Below are 17,243 nucleotides of genomic sequence, written 5' to 3'. Positions count from 1 at the left end.
CCAGAAAATCTCTGATCTGAGCTGGCCGCCCGTCCTTCCTGACTGCATAGTGACCCCAGAGGCTCAGATAACCACACAGGGAATACTGCATAAACAATTACTATACAGAAGCACAGGTAACCATGGACAATAGCAACAAATAAACTGTTTCAATTGTATTCCAGGTACACAGATCACAGGACTGTTTCAATCACTATTCAGGAAAGCAGGTGGCCACGGACATCAGCACTGGAAAGACTGTTTCAATCACTATTCAGGAAAGCAGGTGGCCACGGACATCAGCACTGGAAAGACTGTTTCAATCGTATTCCAGACACACGGGTAACCAGGGACAGAACTGGAAATAGAGAATGCAGGCACAAGGGGCACCTTGAATACAGTCTAAATAACAAAGTATAGACAGTGTGTTCCAGTAATAACAACACAGGGGATACAGACACCCAGTTAATGTGGTATTGGTAAACATTCCATTGCACAGTGTTACCTGCAATAAGAACAACAATTCCCTTGTTACTACACCAACAATGAATCACACTACAACACCAATGTAGCAGCACTAGCAACAACAGACACACAAAACACAGACGCACACAAAAACACACACAGATGATGTTACAAAGAAAACTATTTATTTTGAACTAGTTCTGCTTATAAGATGGCTGCAGCATTGTTTTTCACACATAACAGAGAGCTGTCTTTGATCAGTTGGCAAAACAGACAGTGTCAGAGGAAAATACACACGCCCCCCCACACACAGACAGACAGACAGACCACTAGACCTCCATCAATCACCAAGCACCAGCTGAACATTGAGACATTCTAATCAAACACGACGATGAATACATACATGCAAACACATGCAAACATACCCACAGACACACACCCACACACGTGCACAACCAGTTCCCATTGACAATCCTTAACAATATTACACTGTAAAAGAGGGATTCTCCTAAGGACATTGACAGGAGAGCGATAGTGAAAGGGGGGGGAGCACTCCTTGATGTGAAAACATGAATAATTAAAATGCTACAGCAGTCACACAGAGCAGAGCCATCCAGAATCAGTGTGGGGAGAGCGTCCTGTTCTGACAGCTCCCAGTCCACTACTGAGAACCACAGGACCACCGATAATGCAGGGGGAAATATGGAGAAAACACACAGAAATGGCTCCTCAACACATCAACAGCTACAGCAGCAGCACTGACAAGACGATGAAATAGAATCAGATCGACAAAGAGGGGGAAGGAGGGAGATGTAGAGAGAATGCCCAGAGCTGCAAGCCACTGACACTGCCGCTGTGGCTGCAATAACCTGAGTACCGCCATCACAACTCTTCTTCCCTCCCCCTCTATCCCCATTCTCTCTGCTCTCCCCTGATTTTTCTCTTCCCTCATCTCTCTTTCTTGCCATCCCTTCTCATCCATCCTTCTGTCAGAAAGCAACTCTGTCGCTACAATTGATTAGCCTCTCCCTGTATCCCACCCGCTCTCTCTTCTTCTGTCTGTGCCTCCCTTTCTTCCCTTCATCCCCATCCTCCATGGTGCTCGTCGTGTTGCCTCTTACCTGGGTCTTGCTGGGCGGCTTGCTGTTCCGGCGTTTGGGTCTGGGCCTGGAGCGGGTGTAGTGCCTCAGTGTGTGGCCGTCGATGGGCAGGTCCATAGGGGCCTGAGGAGGTGCGGGCTCAGGGCGCCGGGGCTCACTGTTGCTAAGAGCCGCAGCAGCTGCAGGAGCAGGAGCAGCGGCAGCATCCGCCTCTCTCCCTGTGTGGGAGGGACCTTCGGATTTCAGCTGGCCTCCTACTGTGACTGACAGTGTCGTCGTTGACGACAGCGCCTGCACCTTCCCCCCTACCCATGCTCCTTCCTGCTGATAATGCATGCTCTCTCTTGCCTGCTGCTCCGTGTCCACATCTAGGAGACCTGCAGAGAAAGACAGAGACAGGGAATGGTACCAACATACAAAGGCACAGGACGTATGATAGGATGCATGTAAAAATAGGGCAACTAGCTATAACGTGTAGATAACAAACTGGGAGGGGATGTAAGATATAATGGGAGAGAGAGAGAGAGAGGAGGAGGAGCTGAGAATAGTGATTGAGAGACCATTGATGAAGAAAGGGGGAGGAGAGGAGGACAAATAAAAAAATAAAAACAGACAGAAAATATGACAGAAAATAGACAGAAAATATGGATGGAAGAGGAGTCCGATGGATGACAATAGATATAGGCTCAACGGCACAGAGAAGAGAGGAGACTAATCAGACAGATTTACAACACTGAATCTAAACGATGGAAGAGAGCGGGAGAGAGCAAAAAAGAGATGGCGCACGAGAGAAAGAGATGGGGAGAGAGACAGATTGCAGGTAGCGGCAGAGTAGGACGGCTGGAGAGAGAGGCAAAGGAGGGGGAGGTGTTGTACAATGGTTGTAAGCCGGTGCCCCCCTCTCCCTCCCTCCCTCCCCTGTCTCCCCAAGTGAGGTTCAGTGGTCTGAAAGTAACCCGGCCATGCTCCAGTTAGCCACAGCCCTTTTTATTGGACAGGCAGCTGATTATCTTTTGTTGAGGCTAGAGTATTAACCCCCCCCCCCCCTACCACCTCCATCACCGCCCCCCAGAATGTCCCCTCCGATATGGGACCTTAACCCTACAGCACCATGACAGAGCACTATCACAAGGAGGGGGAACTCCCAAGACGCATTGGGGGACAGCCCCTCTAGTGTTCCGGGCTGCATGAATGACACACATAAGCAATAACCCCTTCACGTTCAGTAAAACACATGGGCTTATAGGTGCCTCTTTTGACAGAGTTTTCAGCAGACAAGGAGCTAAAAAGTGCAGTGTTATTTTCTACTCACAGGAGGAGTGTAACACACTGACACATTTTGACTGGTTCTAAATCTGATTTGGGATGTACTTAAGAGCACATTGCACTAAAGGGATTTACGCAGAACAATCCAGAACCATATTGCTCTAGTGGAATCTCCCTCTTTGTTGTGACTGCTCCATTATTTTCATGTTACTGCCCTTCTGACCCTCTTTAGTTAGAGCTCACTCCTAACTGGATAATTAAATGGTTTAGACACGACCCCTGACCTTTTCAACTGTGAATTCTGGTTGAAACCTTTTTCTAAGCCAATCACAGTGGCGGTTGATTGCAGCTGCTGACATCACAGGTCAAGGCCGTTTTGATGTAGCAGACTGCAGTCAATAACTAAACCTGATTAACACTGTAAACAATCTGCCTAGTTTCATCCCAGACTCCAAGCTTTCCTACTAAAAAGTCTGTAGACTAAATCAGAATTAGACTGATGACAAGCCTGGTTCTTACTTTTCACTGAGGGGGCTGGACGGATACTCTTGGAGTGGATGCTGCTCCTCCAAATGACAGGAACATACTGAGACAGAGAGAGAAATTCAGTTAGTTGTATTAAACAAACTAATGCAGGTCATGTAGATACTTGTGTAGACTGGTACGATGGTACATACTGTTTAGTATGGTGGGTTATGTGTGTTTTAGAGAGGGGCTATGTTAGAGCTCTTACATCATCCATGGGGAAGTCATGGTCTACCACTCGTAGATGAGGGACGTTGGTTTTGAGTCCAGAGGTGGTCTGCTCCCTCATATGACGGTCCTGAGGTGAGGGAGTGTGGTGATCAGTTATACTAATCGAACACACCGAGTGTTGCGGAGTAGTGAAATACATAGTTCAACTAGTAATTTAACTACATTTTGCAGTAGTTTGGTGGTAGTTGAACTCAGTGTTTTCAGTAGTTAATAACTTGTTTTTTCCATGTATAGGTGTAGCTATCTATTGGAACCTCGCACTACTTTTTTGCTAAAATAAACTAAAATATGGCCCGTCATCAGACCTGTCTAGTTCTTACATGAAACTGTTGTTCTGTTTAATAGGTGAAATGACACATTCTGTTAACATCCAACTCCAGAGTAATCTGTTCTTGCAATTTGTTGTCTATGACATTTCAAATTTAGATATGATAATTTATCACAAAGTAGTTTGGATGTAGGGAACAACTTTTGTTAAGTAAACTATATTTTTCTTAAGGGTAGATGTAGTGTAGCTTAACTTCTCCCAGTGTGGTAGCTTGGTAAACTCACGCACACACACACACACACACACACACACACACACACACACACACACACACACACACACACACACACACACACACACACACACACACACACACACACACACACACACACACACACACACACACACACACACACACACACACACACACACACACACACACACACACACACACACACACACACCAAACTCTCACCAATTTCTGCTGAGCCACAGACAAGTCCAGCAGAACCTCATCAATGATACTTTCCACCAAGGAGACACTAACTGACAGTTTGAGTTCACTGAAAAAGAAATGAAAAACAAAGAAATATTGGAAGGGGAGAAGTAAATCCTAAGCAACACCAGTGAGCTTAATGAGAGATGTGGGAGGCACTGGGTGGAAAAATTCCATGAGCATGACACAAAACAACAAAGATTATGTACGATGTAACTGTTTGTGTTCTACATAAGCTGTGTTTTTGTTTCAGGGTCGATGTGCGTGTATTCAGCTGTTTACCTTAGTTTGTTACTGATGAGTTCTCCTATGTGCTGCATGAAGGTGTCCTGGATGAACAGGGCTGTCTGTCTGGACTTCTTAGCCACACAGTCAGCCAGCTGCTCACAGACACTTGACCTGTGGGTGACCCTAGGACAGAGGGTCTGGGCTGACTGCAACAAGGCCTGAGCCAGCTCCTGGAACACACATGGCATACCAGTCAGCTGGATGACCTCTCCTGAGACTTTCCCTACCACGTGTTGCAGGTTTAGACATATCTCTTCAATGTGTCTGAATGTTGATCGTCATCAGTGGTTGGTAACTGACAGATGCACACTGATACCATGTGCCTCATTTACATTGTTCACACACATGATGCAGAAACAAAAATGGCAGTATTACCTGAATCTCCTCTGTTATTTCGTTGGTGACTGTTTTGGCAGTGTCATTCAGTATGTGCTGCAGCATTGCACCACTAGAGGGTGTCTTCACCAGATCATAAAGTGAAGGCAATAGCTAAAGGTTGAACACAAACTTTTTAGTGATATTTCACCATTCTCAAAATCCTTCATTATTAGGCCTTAGATGTTTATGTCTCAAAAACATAGATGAACATTTCGTATCAGTGGGACTCAAAGATACCTTACCATAATGGAGGTTTTAGTATTATGAAGCACTTCCTCTGCAGCCAATATGTCTGACTGTACTTCCTGTATATTGCAGGGGGCTAAAGGTCGGACACTCTCCTGTAACCTCTGACACAGACCTTGAACCAGCTGAGATGTGGGATGAATCAGACAGACACAGGGTGAGAATGGCAAATGTGCCAGAAATGTAGGAATATGGGAAAGGAACAGACCCTCATACAAACACTAATACACTGAGTGCACAAAAAATTAGGAACACCTTCCTAATATTGAGTTGCACCCCCTTTTGCCCTCAGAACAGCCTCAATTCATCAAGGGGATGGACTCTACAAGTTGTCGAAAGCACTCCACAAGGATGATGGCACATGTTGACTCCAATGCTTCCTACAGATGTATCGTGTTGGCTAGATGTCCTTTGGGTGGTGGACCATTAATACACACAGGAAATTGTTGAGCGTGAAAAACCCAGCAGCATTGCAGTTCTTGACACTCAAACCGGTGCGCCTGGCACCTACTACCATACCCTGTTCAAAGGCATTTAAATATTTTGTCTTGTCCACTCACCCTCTGAATGGCACACATACAATCCATGTCTCAATTGTCTCAAGGCTTAAAAATCATTCTTTAACCTGTCCCCTCCCCTTCATCTACACTGACTGAAGTGGAATTAACAGGTGACATCTATAAGGGATCAACGCTTTTACCAGGATACGCTTGGTCAGTCTATGTCATGGAAAGAGCAGGTGTTCCTAATGTTTTGTACACTCTGTGTATATTTCTGTTGCCTCCAAGAACGAGGACTGACCCACCTGTTCAGAGCGTACGGTCTTCAGGCCCTGTTGGAGGTTTAGTATCTGGTCTGGGCCTGCAGACTTTCTCTGGCTGTTCCTGATCAGACACGACTGGATCTGGACACAACAGGTGTTTTATACCAGGGTGACTCGGACATCCATTTTTATCATGCACCTCATGGACAACCCAATCTCACCTTCTGCAGAGCCTCCTCTGTCTTCTCAGGACTGTTACGATACCCGTGTGTGACATCATTCATGGGGATGGATATGTGCTGCAGTGTGAAGTTCCTATGTTTATGCATACACACAGAGAGAAAAGAAAAGAATAAGGAATGAATCAACCATTCAAAGGCAGGAAAAGAGGGGTAACGTTATCTTTTAGGCAATATTACTGTTTGATGGACTGAAACTCTTCCTCTCTATGACTCACCTCTCTAGAGCGTTGGCCACATCCAGAAATCCCCTGGCTGTCACATTGTTCCTGTCCCAGACCAGAGTCCTGTGTAGAGATATACACTGGGCAGGTCAGGTGTTGGTTAGTTCACGGATATATATAATTCCAGATTGCAGCTAGGGTTGGCAAGATTGGTTCAGGTCAGTTTATGGTTAGGTTGGGTTATAGCTAGGTTACCTGAGTTTAGTGTTGATGAGTAAGGCCTTGGCCAGCATTTTGGCTCCAGTGTCTCCGATGCAGTTGCCACTGATGTCTATCTTAGTGAGGCTGGCATTGCAGCCCAGGCTGTTGATGAGGATGGTGGTGCCTGTCTTCAGCTTGGAGTCGCACACTGACAGAGACTCCAGGGGCTGTGGGCATGGCACACACACACGCACACACACCACTGATCTGATCCGTCCAATCAGAGCCCAGAGTCTGGGGCTCTGGGCCTGAGAAAACTTCAGTTGGATTACATGACCTTCAGCCTGACATCTGGTTCTTTGATACTCAGATAAAATATCTGCCTGATTTCAATGAGCGTTGTATACTGTACGAGTCTCAGCTGCTCAATGTGTAATTACTGAGGCAGGCCTTGTCTTGCTGGAGAAGGATTTGGGGTAATTAAAATACTTTCTTTCACTCAAGGGGAGGTCCTAGAGGACTATGCTTCCACAGAGCCTCTATCATTACACAGCTCTCCTAGCAGGGAACAGGAGAATACTACCACCCAGAAGGCGAGGTCAGTACAGGTGCATCAAAGCTGGGACCGAGAGACTGAAATACAGCTTCTATCTCAAGGCCATCAGAATGTTAAATAGCCATCACTAGCCGACCTCCACCCAGTACCCTGCCCTGAACTTAGTCACTGTCACTAGCCGTCTACCACCAGGTTACTCATCCTCTAACCTATGTACAGTGCATTCAGAAGGTATTCATACCCCTTGACTTCTTCCACATTATGTTACGTTACAGCCTTATTCTAAAACGGATTAAATTGTTTATTTTCCTCATCATTTTACAAACAATGCCCCATAATGACAAAGGAAAAACAGGGCAAAAATGTTTTGCTAATGTATAAAAATAAAAAAAAGCTGAAATATACCATTTACATAAGTATTCAGACCCTTTACTCAGTACTGTGTTGAAGCACCTTTGGAAGCGATTACAGCCTTGAGTCTTCTTGGGCATGATGCTACAACCTTGGCACACCTGTGTTTGGGGAGCTTCTCCCATTCCTCTGCAGATCCTCTCAAGTTCTGTCAGGTTGGATGGGGAACGTCGCTGCACAGCTATTTTCAGGTCTCTCCAGATATGTTCGATCAGATTCAAGTCCGGCCTCTGGCTGGGCCACTCAAGGATATTCAGAGACTTGTCCTGAATCTACTCCTGCGTTGTCTTGGCTGTATGCTTAATGTCGTTGTCCTGATGGAAGGTGAACCTTCACCCCAGTCTGAGGTTCTGAGCACTGTGGAGCAGGTTTTCATCAAGGATCTCTCTGTACTTTGCTCCGTTCACCTTTCCCTCGATCCTGACTAGTCTCCCAGTCACTACCGCTAAAAAACATCCCCACAGCATGATGCTGCCTCCACCGTGCTTCGCCGTAGGGATGGTGCCAGGTTTCCTCCAGATGCTTGGCATTCGGGCCAAATAGTTAAATCTTGGTTTCATCAGACCAGAGAATGACCATGACCAGCTGTCATGTGCCTTTAATAGTGGCTTCCGTCTGGCCACTCTACCATAAAGGCCTGATTGGTTGAGTGCTGCAAAGATGGTTGTCCTTGTGGAAGGTTCTCCCATCTCCACAGAGGAACTCTGAAGCTCTTTCAGAGTGACCATCGGGTTCTTGGTCCCCTCCCTGACCAAGGCCCTTCTCCCCCGATTGCTCAGTTTGGCCGGGCGGCCAGCTCTAGGAAGGGTCTTGGTGGATCTAAACTTATTCCATTTAAGAATGTTGGAGGCCACTGTGTTCTTGGGGACCTTCAATGCTGCAGACATTTTTTGGTACCCTTCCCCAGATCTGTGCCTCGACACAATCCTGTCTCGGAGCTCTACAGACAATTCCTTTGATGTCACGGCTTGGCTTTTGCTCTGACATGCACTGTGGGACCTTATATAGACAGGTGTGTGCCTTTCCAAATCATGTCCAATCAATTGAATTTACCACAATCAAGTTGTAGAAACATCCCAATGATGATCAATGGAAACAGGGTGCACCTGAGCTCAATTTAAAGTCTCATAGCAAAGTGTCTGAATACTTATGTAAATAAGGTATCCGTTTTTGTAATTTTTATAAATTAGCAAACATTTCTAAAAACCTGTTTTTCGCTTTGTCATTATGGGGTATTGTGTGTAGATTGATGAGGACATTTTTTATTCAATCAATTTTAGAATAAGGCTGTAACATAACAAAATATGGAAAAAGTCAAGGGGTCTGAATACTTTCCGAATGCACTGTACGAAATCAAGCACTCACACACTCCTCCTCCTGAATGAGCTGGACAATACGCTGTAGGACATCTGTTAGAGCTCTGTGGGGGGAGAGAGAGAGAGAGAGAGAGAGAGAGAGAGAGAGAGAGAGAGAGAGAGAGAGAGAGAGAGAGAGAGAGAGAGAGAGACAGAGACAGAGACAGAGAGACAGAGAGAGAGTGAAGAGACAGCTGACAGGTAGATGGAAAGAAAACACAGTGGTTCTGACAGATTAAATGACTCACTTGGATTTCATTGCAAAGTTGCGTCCCAAAGCTAGATGGCGAATGGAGTGACTACGACCGATGGACAGCACCAAGGTGACCATGTCACTCTCAAAACCTGAGAGGAGAGAGATGTATATCAGTAACTCACTGTGGAAGAGTAGACAGTCTGCATGCTGTATATCTGTATGCTTTGAGGAAGCCATCTCATGTCAGCTCAATTCATGTTGAGCCTACTCGGTCATAAATACACCAATTAGGATTCCCAGGAGCCTTTTGAAAGTTGCATTCTCCATGAAAATGAATGGTCTCTATATCTGAGTCACTGGCTAGTGTAGGAGATTGTACCACATCATCATAGTCTTGGTCAGCTCCCCAGAAGTGCTCATGCTACATGGTTACAGTAATACACCATAGTTTCCTCTCTTCATTATAAATTGTTGTCCAAGCTCTGTCTGTACTGGATGAATATGGATGAGGAAATGGGTTGGCAGACAGGCAGGTGCAGGAGCCTCAGTGTCCCAGCGGTGCTGTGTCTATTCTGACTGACACTGATGTGTCTGCCCTTGGTCACTCCTCGGTGCTGCATGGAGGTTTGTCTGTTGGAGGCTGGGAGCCCTGCCTGCCTGATCTTTCCTGCCTGTTCCAGAAATAACATGGCCTGATTTGAGCTATTTTCAGCAGTTTGATTGGCTCTACTGTGTTTCCAGAACCAGGTTTAAATTACAGTGCCTTGCAAAAGTATTCATCCCCCTTAGCGTTTTTCCTATTTTGTTGCATTACAACCTGTAATTTAAAATTATATTTATTTGGATTTCATGTAATGGACATACACAAAATAATCCAAATTGGTGAAGTGAAATTTTTAAAATAACTTTTCAAAAAATTCAATTTTTTAAATATTTTGTTTTAAACGGAAAAGTAGTGTGTACATATGTATTCACCCCCTTTGCTATGAAGCCCCTAAATAAGATCTGGTGCAACCAATTACCTTCAGAAGTCACATAATTAGTTAAATAAAGTCCACCTGTGTGCAATCTAAATATGACATGATTTGTCACATGATCTCAGTATATACCTGTTCTGAAAAGCCCCAGAGTCTGCAACACCACTAAGCAAGGGGCACCTCCAAGCAAGCGGGATCATGAAGACCAAGGAGCTCTCCAGGGACAAAGTTGTGGAGAAGTACAGATCATGGTTGGGTTCTAAAAAAGTATCAGAAACTTTGAACATCCCACGGAGCACCATTAAATCCATTATTAAAAAATTTAAAGAATATGGCACCACAACAAACCTGCCAAGAGAGGGCTGCCCACCAAAACTCATGGACCAGGCAAGGAGGGCATTAATCAGAGAGGCAACAAAGAGACCAAAGACAACCCTGAACGAGCTGCAAAGCTCCACAGCGGAGATTGGAGTATCTGTCCATAGGACCACTTTGAGCTGTACACGCCACAGAGCTGGGCTTACGGAAGTGTGTCCAGAAAAAAGCCATTGCTTAAGGAAAAAAATAAGCAAACCCATTTGGTGTTCGACAAAAGGTATGTGGGTAACTCCCCAAACATATGGAAGAAGGTATTCTGGTCAGATGAGACAAAAATTTAGCTTTTTGGCCATCCAGGAAAATGCTATGTCTGGCACAAACCCAACACCTCTCATCACCCCGAGAACAACATCGGCAGGGACTGGGAAACTGGTCAGAATTTAAGGAATGATGGATGGCGCTAAATTCAGGGAAATTCTTGAGGGAAACCTGTTTCAGTCTTCCACAGATTTGAGACTGGGACAGAGGTTCAGCTTCCAGCAGGACAATGACCCTAAGCATACTGCTAAATCAACACTCGAGTGGTTGGGAAACATTTGGGAAACGTTTAAATGTCTTGGAATGGCCTAGTCAAAGCCCAGACCTCAATCCAATTGAGAATCTGTGGTATGACTAAAGATTGCTGTACACCAGCGGAACCCATCAAACTTGAAGGAGCTGGAGCAGTTTTGCCTTGAAGAATGGGCAAAAATCCCAATGGCTAGATATGCCAAGCTTATAGAGACATACCCCAAGAGACTTGCAGCTGTAATTGCTACAAAAGATGGCTCTACAAAGTATTGACTTTGGGGTGAATAGTTATGCACGCTCAAGTTTTTTTTTGTGGTCTTATTTCTTGTTTGTTTCACAATAACAAATATTTTGTATCTTTAAAGTGGTAGGCCTGTTGTGTAAATCAAATGATACAAACCCCCCCAAAAAATCATTTTAATTCCAGATTGTAAAGAAATAAAATAGGAAAAATGCCAAATGGGGTGAATTCTTTCGCAAGCCACTGTAGATCATAGTTGAAGAAGATAATGGTATTATCTCATTTCTATTGGTAGTTCCAAAAGGATGCCTAGTTATAATAATAACGCAGAAAAAACAGGTACTTCGCATTTCATATTATTCATCGAAAACCAAATGTTTTCTTTGGCCTTGAATATAAATTTCCTGCAGCATTCGGTGGCCCTCTGAGATTCCTGCTCAGAAATGTATACAGAATACTCTACTCTAGTGAAGGGGTTTGATCGTAATGATGCCCACACACTGGCCCCATGCAGAGTCCCCCTGGACAGTTCCCAGAACAGCCCTTCAGCCCCCTCCACTCCCCCTTGGTGAGGCTGGGCTGGTCCTGGGGTCTCCTCATTGTGCTATAGAGCAGGGGATCATCCCATGAGACACACACACACACTGAGAATAATGTATGTTATATTGTCTGAATTGTGTGTGATTTATCACCTGCTGGCACCACCTAACACACACACCTCCCTGTACTCTCTTCAGGTAGGAAGAAAATGAGAGAACATCCGATTCAGAGAGCAATAGAGAGAAGGCGTGAGAGAGAGAAGGAGAGAGGGTGAGAAGGAGAGAGAGCGAGAGAGAAAATGGGTGAGGTGAGGAATCATACCATTGTCAGAGAGGTCCAGACTGCTGATGGCCTTGGCTTCAAAGATGTGCTCCTGAATCACCTGGGCGCCAGCAGACCTCAGCTGCACATATAATACACATGATTATCAGCCAGACAAAACCTAGCTCAGCTACCTGGTTAGTGATGATAAAAAAAGTGAACGGTGTGTGTGTGTGTGTGTGTGTGTGTGTGTGTGTGTGTGTGTGTGTGTGTGTGTGTGTGTGTGTGTGTGTGTGTGTGTGTGTGTGTGTACAGTACATTGTGATAGAAAAATTACATATTTACCTGATTTGTTTGATACTAATAGTTAGAAATGAATACTTAACAAATAGGAGGATATTTCTGTCCTGTTAGTGTCTGTGTTTTCATGGGCTCCACTAGTTCCCTGCAGCTAATCTGGGCGTATGGTCACCAGAGATGGCTTGAGTTGACAAATGAGTTAAAGACTGCATTACATAGACAAGATGTGGTGGGTGTAACTGAGATAGAGATAGCCAGGAGGAGTTTAGAACAATTCCTCATTGTCTCTAAATCATCCTTGCATCTGGGAAACTAAGCCAGGGAGGGGTTAAGACAACAACCCCCATGTAGATAATGACAGGATGGACCCAGAGTGGCTTATGATGCTCCTTGGTCTGCATGGGGGGGTTTGAACCAACCATGACTGAGCATTGTTAGTGTCGGCTATATATAGTACTCTGCATTTGTGTAAAGGTTAGGTTACTCGGTCCAACACTCAAGGGTGGGGTGGGGTGGGGGGGTCGACCAGCCTCATTATTGCAATAATTAATCAATATTAAATCATGATTACTTGAAGAAATGACCAAATCTCTCAGTACTGAATTTCCACGACAACATGCATGTGTGTGTGTGTGTATATATAGGTACCTCACAGCCACTCAGGTCTAGCTCCAGCCCACACAGATGAGTATTTGTGGCAAGACCCTGCAACAACAATCTGCATACAAGACCGATTGAGTTCATTTCACCACAAAAATATGCGTATCAAACTGCAGTATACACATAAATATGTCAATCAAAATGCAAACACATAATTATAAGTAGGCATCAAATTCTGTTTGGCATGCATCACATTTCTATTTCCTGGTTTAACATTCCATCAGTGCTCACCTGAGAGCCTCTGGGGGTAGTTTGGTTCCTGCCAATCCAACGTATCGGAGCTCATTGCTCTTACTGAAGAATTCCTTTACAGTCCTCGTCACTTCCCTCACCTTCCTGGGGACAGAGACAGGTCAGTGGACGGGTTGGGCAACAATAGTCAGAGATGACACATAGCAGGGAGCTCACCTGTGTGAGAAGGGGTTTCTGGACAGGTTGAGGTGGGCCAGGTTGGGGCAGCAGCCTGCTGACAGAGATACAAACAGCTAGGGAGAGAAGAAAGTTGGGGATGTAAAAGGTTCATTGGTTCACATTGGCACAAACATGTGACATCGAAAAGCAGATCAGGTTGTGTATTTTAAATTGAGGAATATGACAGAAACTGGCTGGAGGTGAAAGGACAAAGGCCACTTACAGTGTCCAGAGGGCAGTCTGTGCCACTCAGGTCCAGGTAAGATACAGCATTGGTCCCAGACAGGAACTTAAACAGGTTCTGACAGGTAAAGATGTAAAGCTATTCAGTGCTATGGTCTTGTAGACTAGAGCCAAACCCAACTACAGGGCAACTCAATTCAATAATGTACAGTGGAGTAATACATTTACTGTGATTGAGTTGCCTCCTGTATCATTAAGTCATATCAGTATCAAGTAGCATGCATATCCTGTCACTTGAGACTGTACTGGAAAAACAAACTCCCTTTATGTCAAATAACCTCTAAAGACAACCCATTACTGAATATAACCACAGAGTTCATGTTCCATAGCATACACCCTATACATTACAAAATGCATTTAGCTGAGATTAGCAGCGCCTACAGTATAGAGGTTTACTCAAGTGTAATAGTGCATGGAGCGAGCGAGACTGAATTCTAAGAAGTGAACTGAAAACAAGTGCTGCCCCCGCACTCACCACAGCTTCCTCTGTAGCCAGAATGCCTGTATTCCCTGACAGGTCCAGGTGACACAGAGAGCTGGAGAAGGCCTTGTTCTGCCGTAACGCCTGAGTCAGACTACCTAGACCTGGATGGATGGAAGGGAGGGAAAGGAATCAGAGAGAGAAAAGAAGCTGCACGGATCTCTATTTATTCACAGTATGTAGCACTAACAAAAGCAACCCACGTAGTCAGGCATGCTTTCAATAGAATATGTAAAAGCCATTACATTCACATCTGTGTGGAAGATGAACATTTCAAAAGGGTGCAGCAGACAGAAGAGTTGGAATGTACCTTTGGGAGAGACACTAATCCTGGAGAGGGACAGCTGGGTGAGACCATTGGGCAGATTCTCCAGTTCCTGACTGAGAGCTATCACACCTGATGACAGATATCACAACGTTACACACATGAGCAGCTGAGTAGTCACTAGCCATTCCAGGGAACACCAGCAATGGACATTGACAAACCTAAAAAGTTATCAATGGTAACTAAATGCTTGCCTTTGTCCTCTATGTGATTGGCTGACAGGTTGATGGTGTGGATGGCGGAGCAGGTGTGATCTCGCAGGGCACCAGCCATCTTCACTGCAAAATCCCTACAAGAGGAATGGCCAGGAGAGAGAAAGAGGAATGGAAAATAGTTATTCCTGTGAACTAAAATGAATAATAAAGTGTCAACCAATCACATAAATCAAATGTCATCCAAAGATTTCCCACTTCCTCGGTGCTTCTGGCACCAGGTAGACTGTTTTGGGAGAGAAGGAGGGCGGTAGAGAGGGAGGGAGTAAGGGATTTTTAATGAAGGTGAGGTGTATCAGGTAGTAGACTACTCACAGTTTGATCCCACATCCCTCTAGACACACCTCCTCCAAGGTGGAGGATCTGTTGATCATGAAGAGAACCTGCTCTTGGACCTCTGAGCTCTGTGGATAGATACAGAGGGGGAATTATTATTCCTCTGATTTCTATTGAATCATTAGCCATCCCGTCTCCATAACCTGGCAGCAAATCTAATCTCAATGAGAATCTCCATCTGATCTCCATCTTCAGTGTCAGTCCTTTTCTCTGGTCGCAAACCACCTTAAATACATTTTCCTGTAGAATATAACTACATCTGTGAAGTTCCAGACAGCTTCTCTCCCTTATCATGAAGGTAATTTCCCTGAACTCCATCATAGCCATGTGATTGCCTAAAGGCACTCCAGTATCACTAACACAAAAGTAGCTAGATTATGAAGTCATTATCGTGCCCTGCCTCCAGGGCACAACAGTCTGTGTGTACATGTGATGACTGTTGATAAGCCCTGCTCGACCCTGCAGCCTAGACCAGGCTGCCAGTTAGGTCAGCCACAGGATCCCATCATCAGCTCACACTGCCAACACGTACAGACAGCCATGACAGGCCCAGAGAGAGCAGTACTCAGGGATAGATAGTGATAACATGAGACAGTAAGCTCTCCAACTGGACCTGGAGAAACAGACCAAGATGTGGCTAAAAACTTTACCAGTTTGAGGTCTTTGCTGGAGATCTTGGTGAACCATTGGTTGAAGGAAAGTGCGGCCACTGATAAGGCCAAATCTCTGTTTTCCAGATGACTGAAATCCAGGAGGTTGAATTCCCGACAATTCTGGACATAGTAAATGTTGTCCACATCCTGAAATAATATAAATCATAAACACCTTTACTAATATTCTTGATCTATGACTACATCAGTTGATATTAATAGCAGAAAAAAACATTTATCAGAAACATTGAATGTTGTGTCATCATAGGGGGATGGTAACCTACTGACCCATTGGACCTCCTCTCTGCAGGGTAATTCATTGAAGTCACATAGAGCAGCATACGTCTCTGAGAAGCCTCCTGTAGTGTAGAGAACCAAGGAATGGCAGAGCTATTCAAATACTGTACAAATCCACATCCACACACCTACACAATGTCCACATAGTACGATACACACAAATGAGGGGACAATGCTGCAGTGGTGTGATTGATTCTACTGACCACATGGTCCCAGTGTTCCAGTCAGGTGCTCCTCCACCCGGGTTGCCAGGTTCCACATCCGCTCCTGCAGGTCTGGAGGGATCTTCTTCAGGATCTTCCTGAGAGCAGGAAATCGACACACATACATGTCACACATTTTAATCCTCTTAAAATGACAGATATTTACATTAGGTATCCACTTTATCATCGGTATTGGATTGAAATATGATTCAGAAGTGACCTCTCTGAGTAAGAAAACCTCCATTCCTTGGATAGAAGAGGAGCCCTAATCAGTTGGTTAATGGGTAGATGTTTCACCTCAAGGGTTTCTGCTATAAGTATATCACAAGCAACTCTCACCATGTTTGAGGGAGGAAAATGTCCATCTGCATTGCCACGACACTCACCCTGGAGATGAATCAGGGAAGATCTTCTTCAGAGAAGCTGTCACATGACTGACCATAGCCTCAAGGTCCTCAACAAATGTCAGACTGAGAGAGTAGGTCTGTCTGTCCGTCTCAATCACCACCTGAATCGTCAACACATACAGTACAAAGGAGTCTTTCTATCGGTCTGTCACTACAACCACCATGCAGAGATACAGATACACATTCTGAAAGAAAGATTGTCTAAATAGTATAGTGGTTAGTGGACACGAACTCGGAAACACATTAACACCGTCTCTGCTTGTTCATTTGGTGTAACTAAATACCTGTAGACTAGTGATGCAGGGGTTGACTCAGAAATCACAGTCCCGGTGGGTTTGGGGTCAATAACTATTGTGTAGATGGATGTGTGGTTGTGAGGTGCTATACATATTCGACAGTCACAAGATGGGACTTACAATACGTTTATGGTGCGTCAAGGGAACTTTAGCCTACTGTTCAGATGGGTTAAATGGAAACTGAAATCTGGACACTGACTGTAGGTCTATAACCTCTCACATAGCCTTAATATTAATGTAGGCAAAATGTTGACTGGGGAACATTAGTGGAGAAACATGATTTCTTTCTTTCAGCATCTTGAGAGAATGTGAATGCCCAGTTAGATACCGTCTGAGGTGCTCTTTATCGGCGTCATAGAAGTTTATAGTATTTCAAACACATAAAACA

General features: G+C 44.8%; 1 protein-coding gene across 1 annotated transcript in view; it reads right to left on the bottom strand.

The window, feature by feature from the left end:
- The window catches only part of carmil2 (capping protein regulator and myosin 1 linker 2), a 47,386-nt gene that overhangs the window by 25,309 nt on the left and 4,834 nt on the right, over positions 1–17,243 (bottom strand). Inside the window, exons 5-30 of the mRNA XM_055934260.1 lie at positions 16,539–16,660; positions 16,153–16,250; positions 15,941–16,011; positions 15,653–15,802; positions 14,982–15,070; positions 14,649–14,743; positions 14,440–14,526; positions 14,124–14,233; positions 13,629–13,706; positions 13,403–13,479; positions 13,226–13,330; positions 12,983–13,052; positions 12,095–12,176; positions 9,180–9,276; positions 8,942–8,996; positions 6,664–6,836; positions 6,463–6,531; positions 6,227–6,320; positions 6,048–6,146; positions 5,239–5,367; positions 4,994–5,107; positions 4,613–4,788; positions 4,310–4,397; positions 3,544–3,633; positions 3,330–3,396; positions 1,566–1,921 (exon numbers count right to left, since the gene is read on the bottom strand). Coding sequence (XP_055790235.1) covers positions 1,566–1,921; positions 3,330–3,396; positions 3,544–3,633; positions 4,310–4,397; positions 4,613–4,788; positions 4,994–5,107; positions 5,239–5,367; positions 6,048–6,146; positions 6,227–6,320; positions 6,463–6,531; positions 6,664–6,836; positions 8,942–8,996; positions 9,180–9,276; positions 12,095–12,176; positions 12,983–13,052; positions 13,226–13,330; positions 13,403–13,479; positions 13,629–13,706; positions 14,124–14,233; positions 14,440–14,526; positions 14,649–14,743; positions 14,982–15,070; positions 15,653–15,802; positions 15,941–16,011; positions 16,153–16,250; positions 16,539–16,660 — 2,841 coding nt within the window. The remainder of the gene's footprint in view (positions 1–1,565; positions 1,922–3,329; positions 3,397–3,543; positions 3,634–4,309; positions 4,398–4,612; positions 4,789–4,993; positions 5,108–5,238; positions 5,368–6,047; positions 6,147–6,226; positions 6,321–6,462; positions 6,532–6,663; positions 6,837–8,941; positions 8,997–9,179; positions 9,277–12,094; positions 12,177–12,982; positions 13,053–13,225; positions 13,331–13,402; positions 13,480–13,628; positions 13,707–14,123; positions 14,234–14,439; positions 14,527–14,648; positions 14,744–14,981; positions 15,071–15,652; positions 15,803–15,940; positions 16,012–16,152; positions 16,251–16,538; positions 16,661–17,243) is intronic.

The sequence above is a fragment of the Salvelinus fontinalis genome, chromosome 9, assembly GCF_029448725.1.
Source record: "Salvelinus fontinalis isolate EN_2023a chromosome 9, ASM2944872v1, whole genome shotgun sequence".
NCBI classification, from domain to species: Eukaryota; Metazoa; Chordata; class Actinopteri; order Salmoniformes; family Salmonidae; genus Salvelinus; species Salvelinus fontinalis.
Note: the sequence above shows the minus strand (reverse complement) of the source record. Positions and strands in the feature narration are given on the sequence as shown.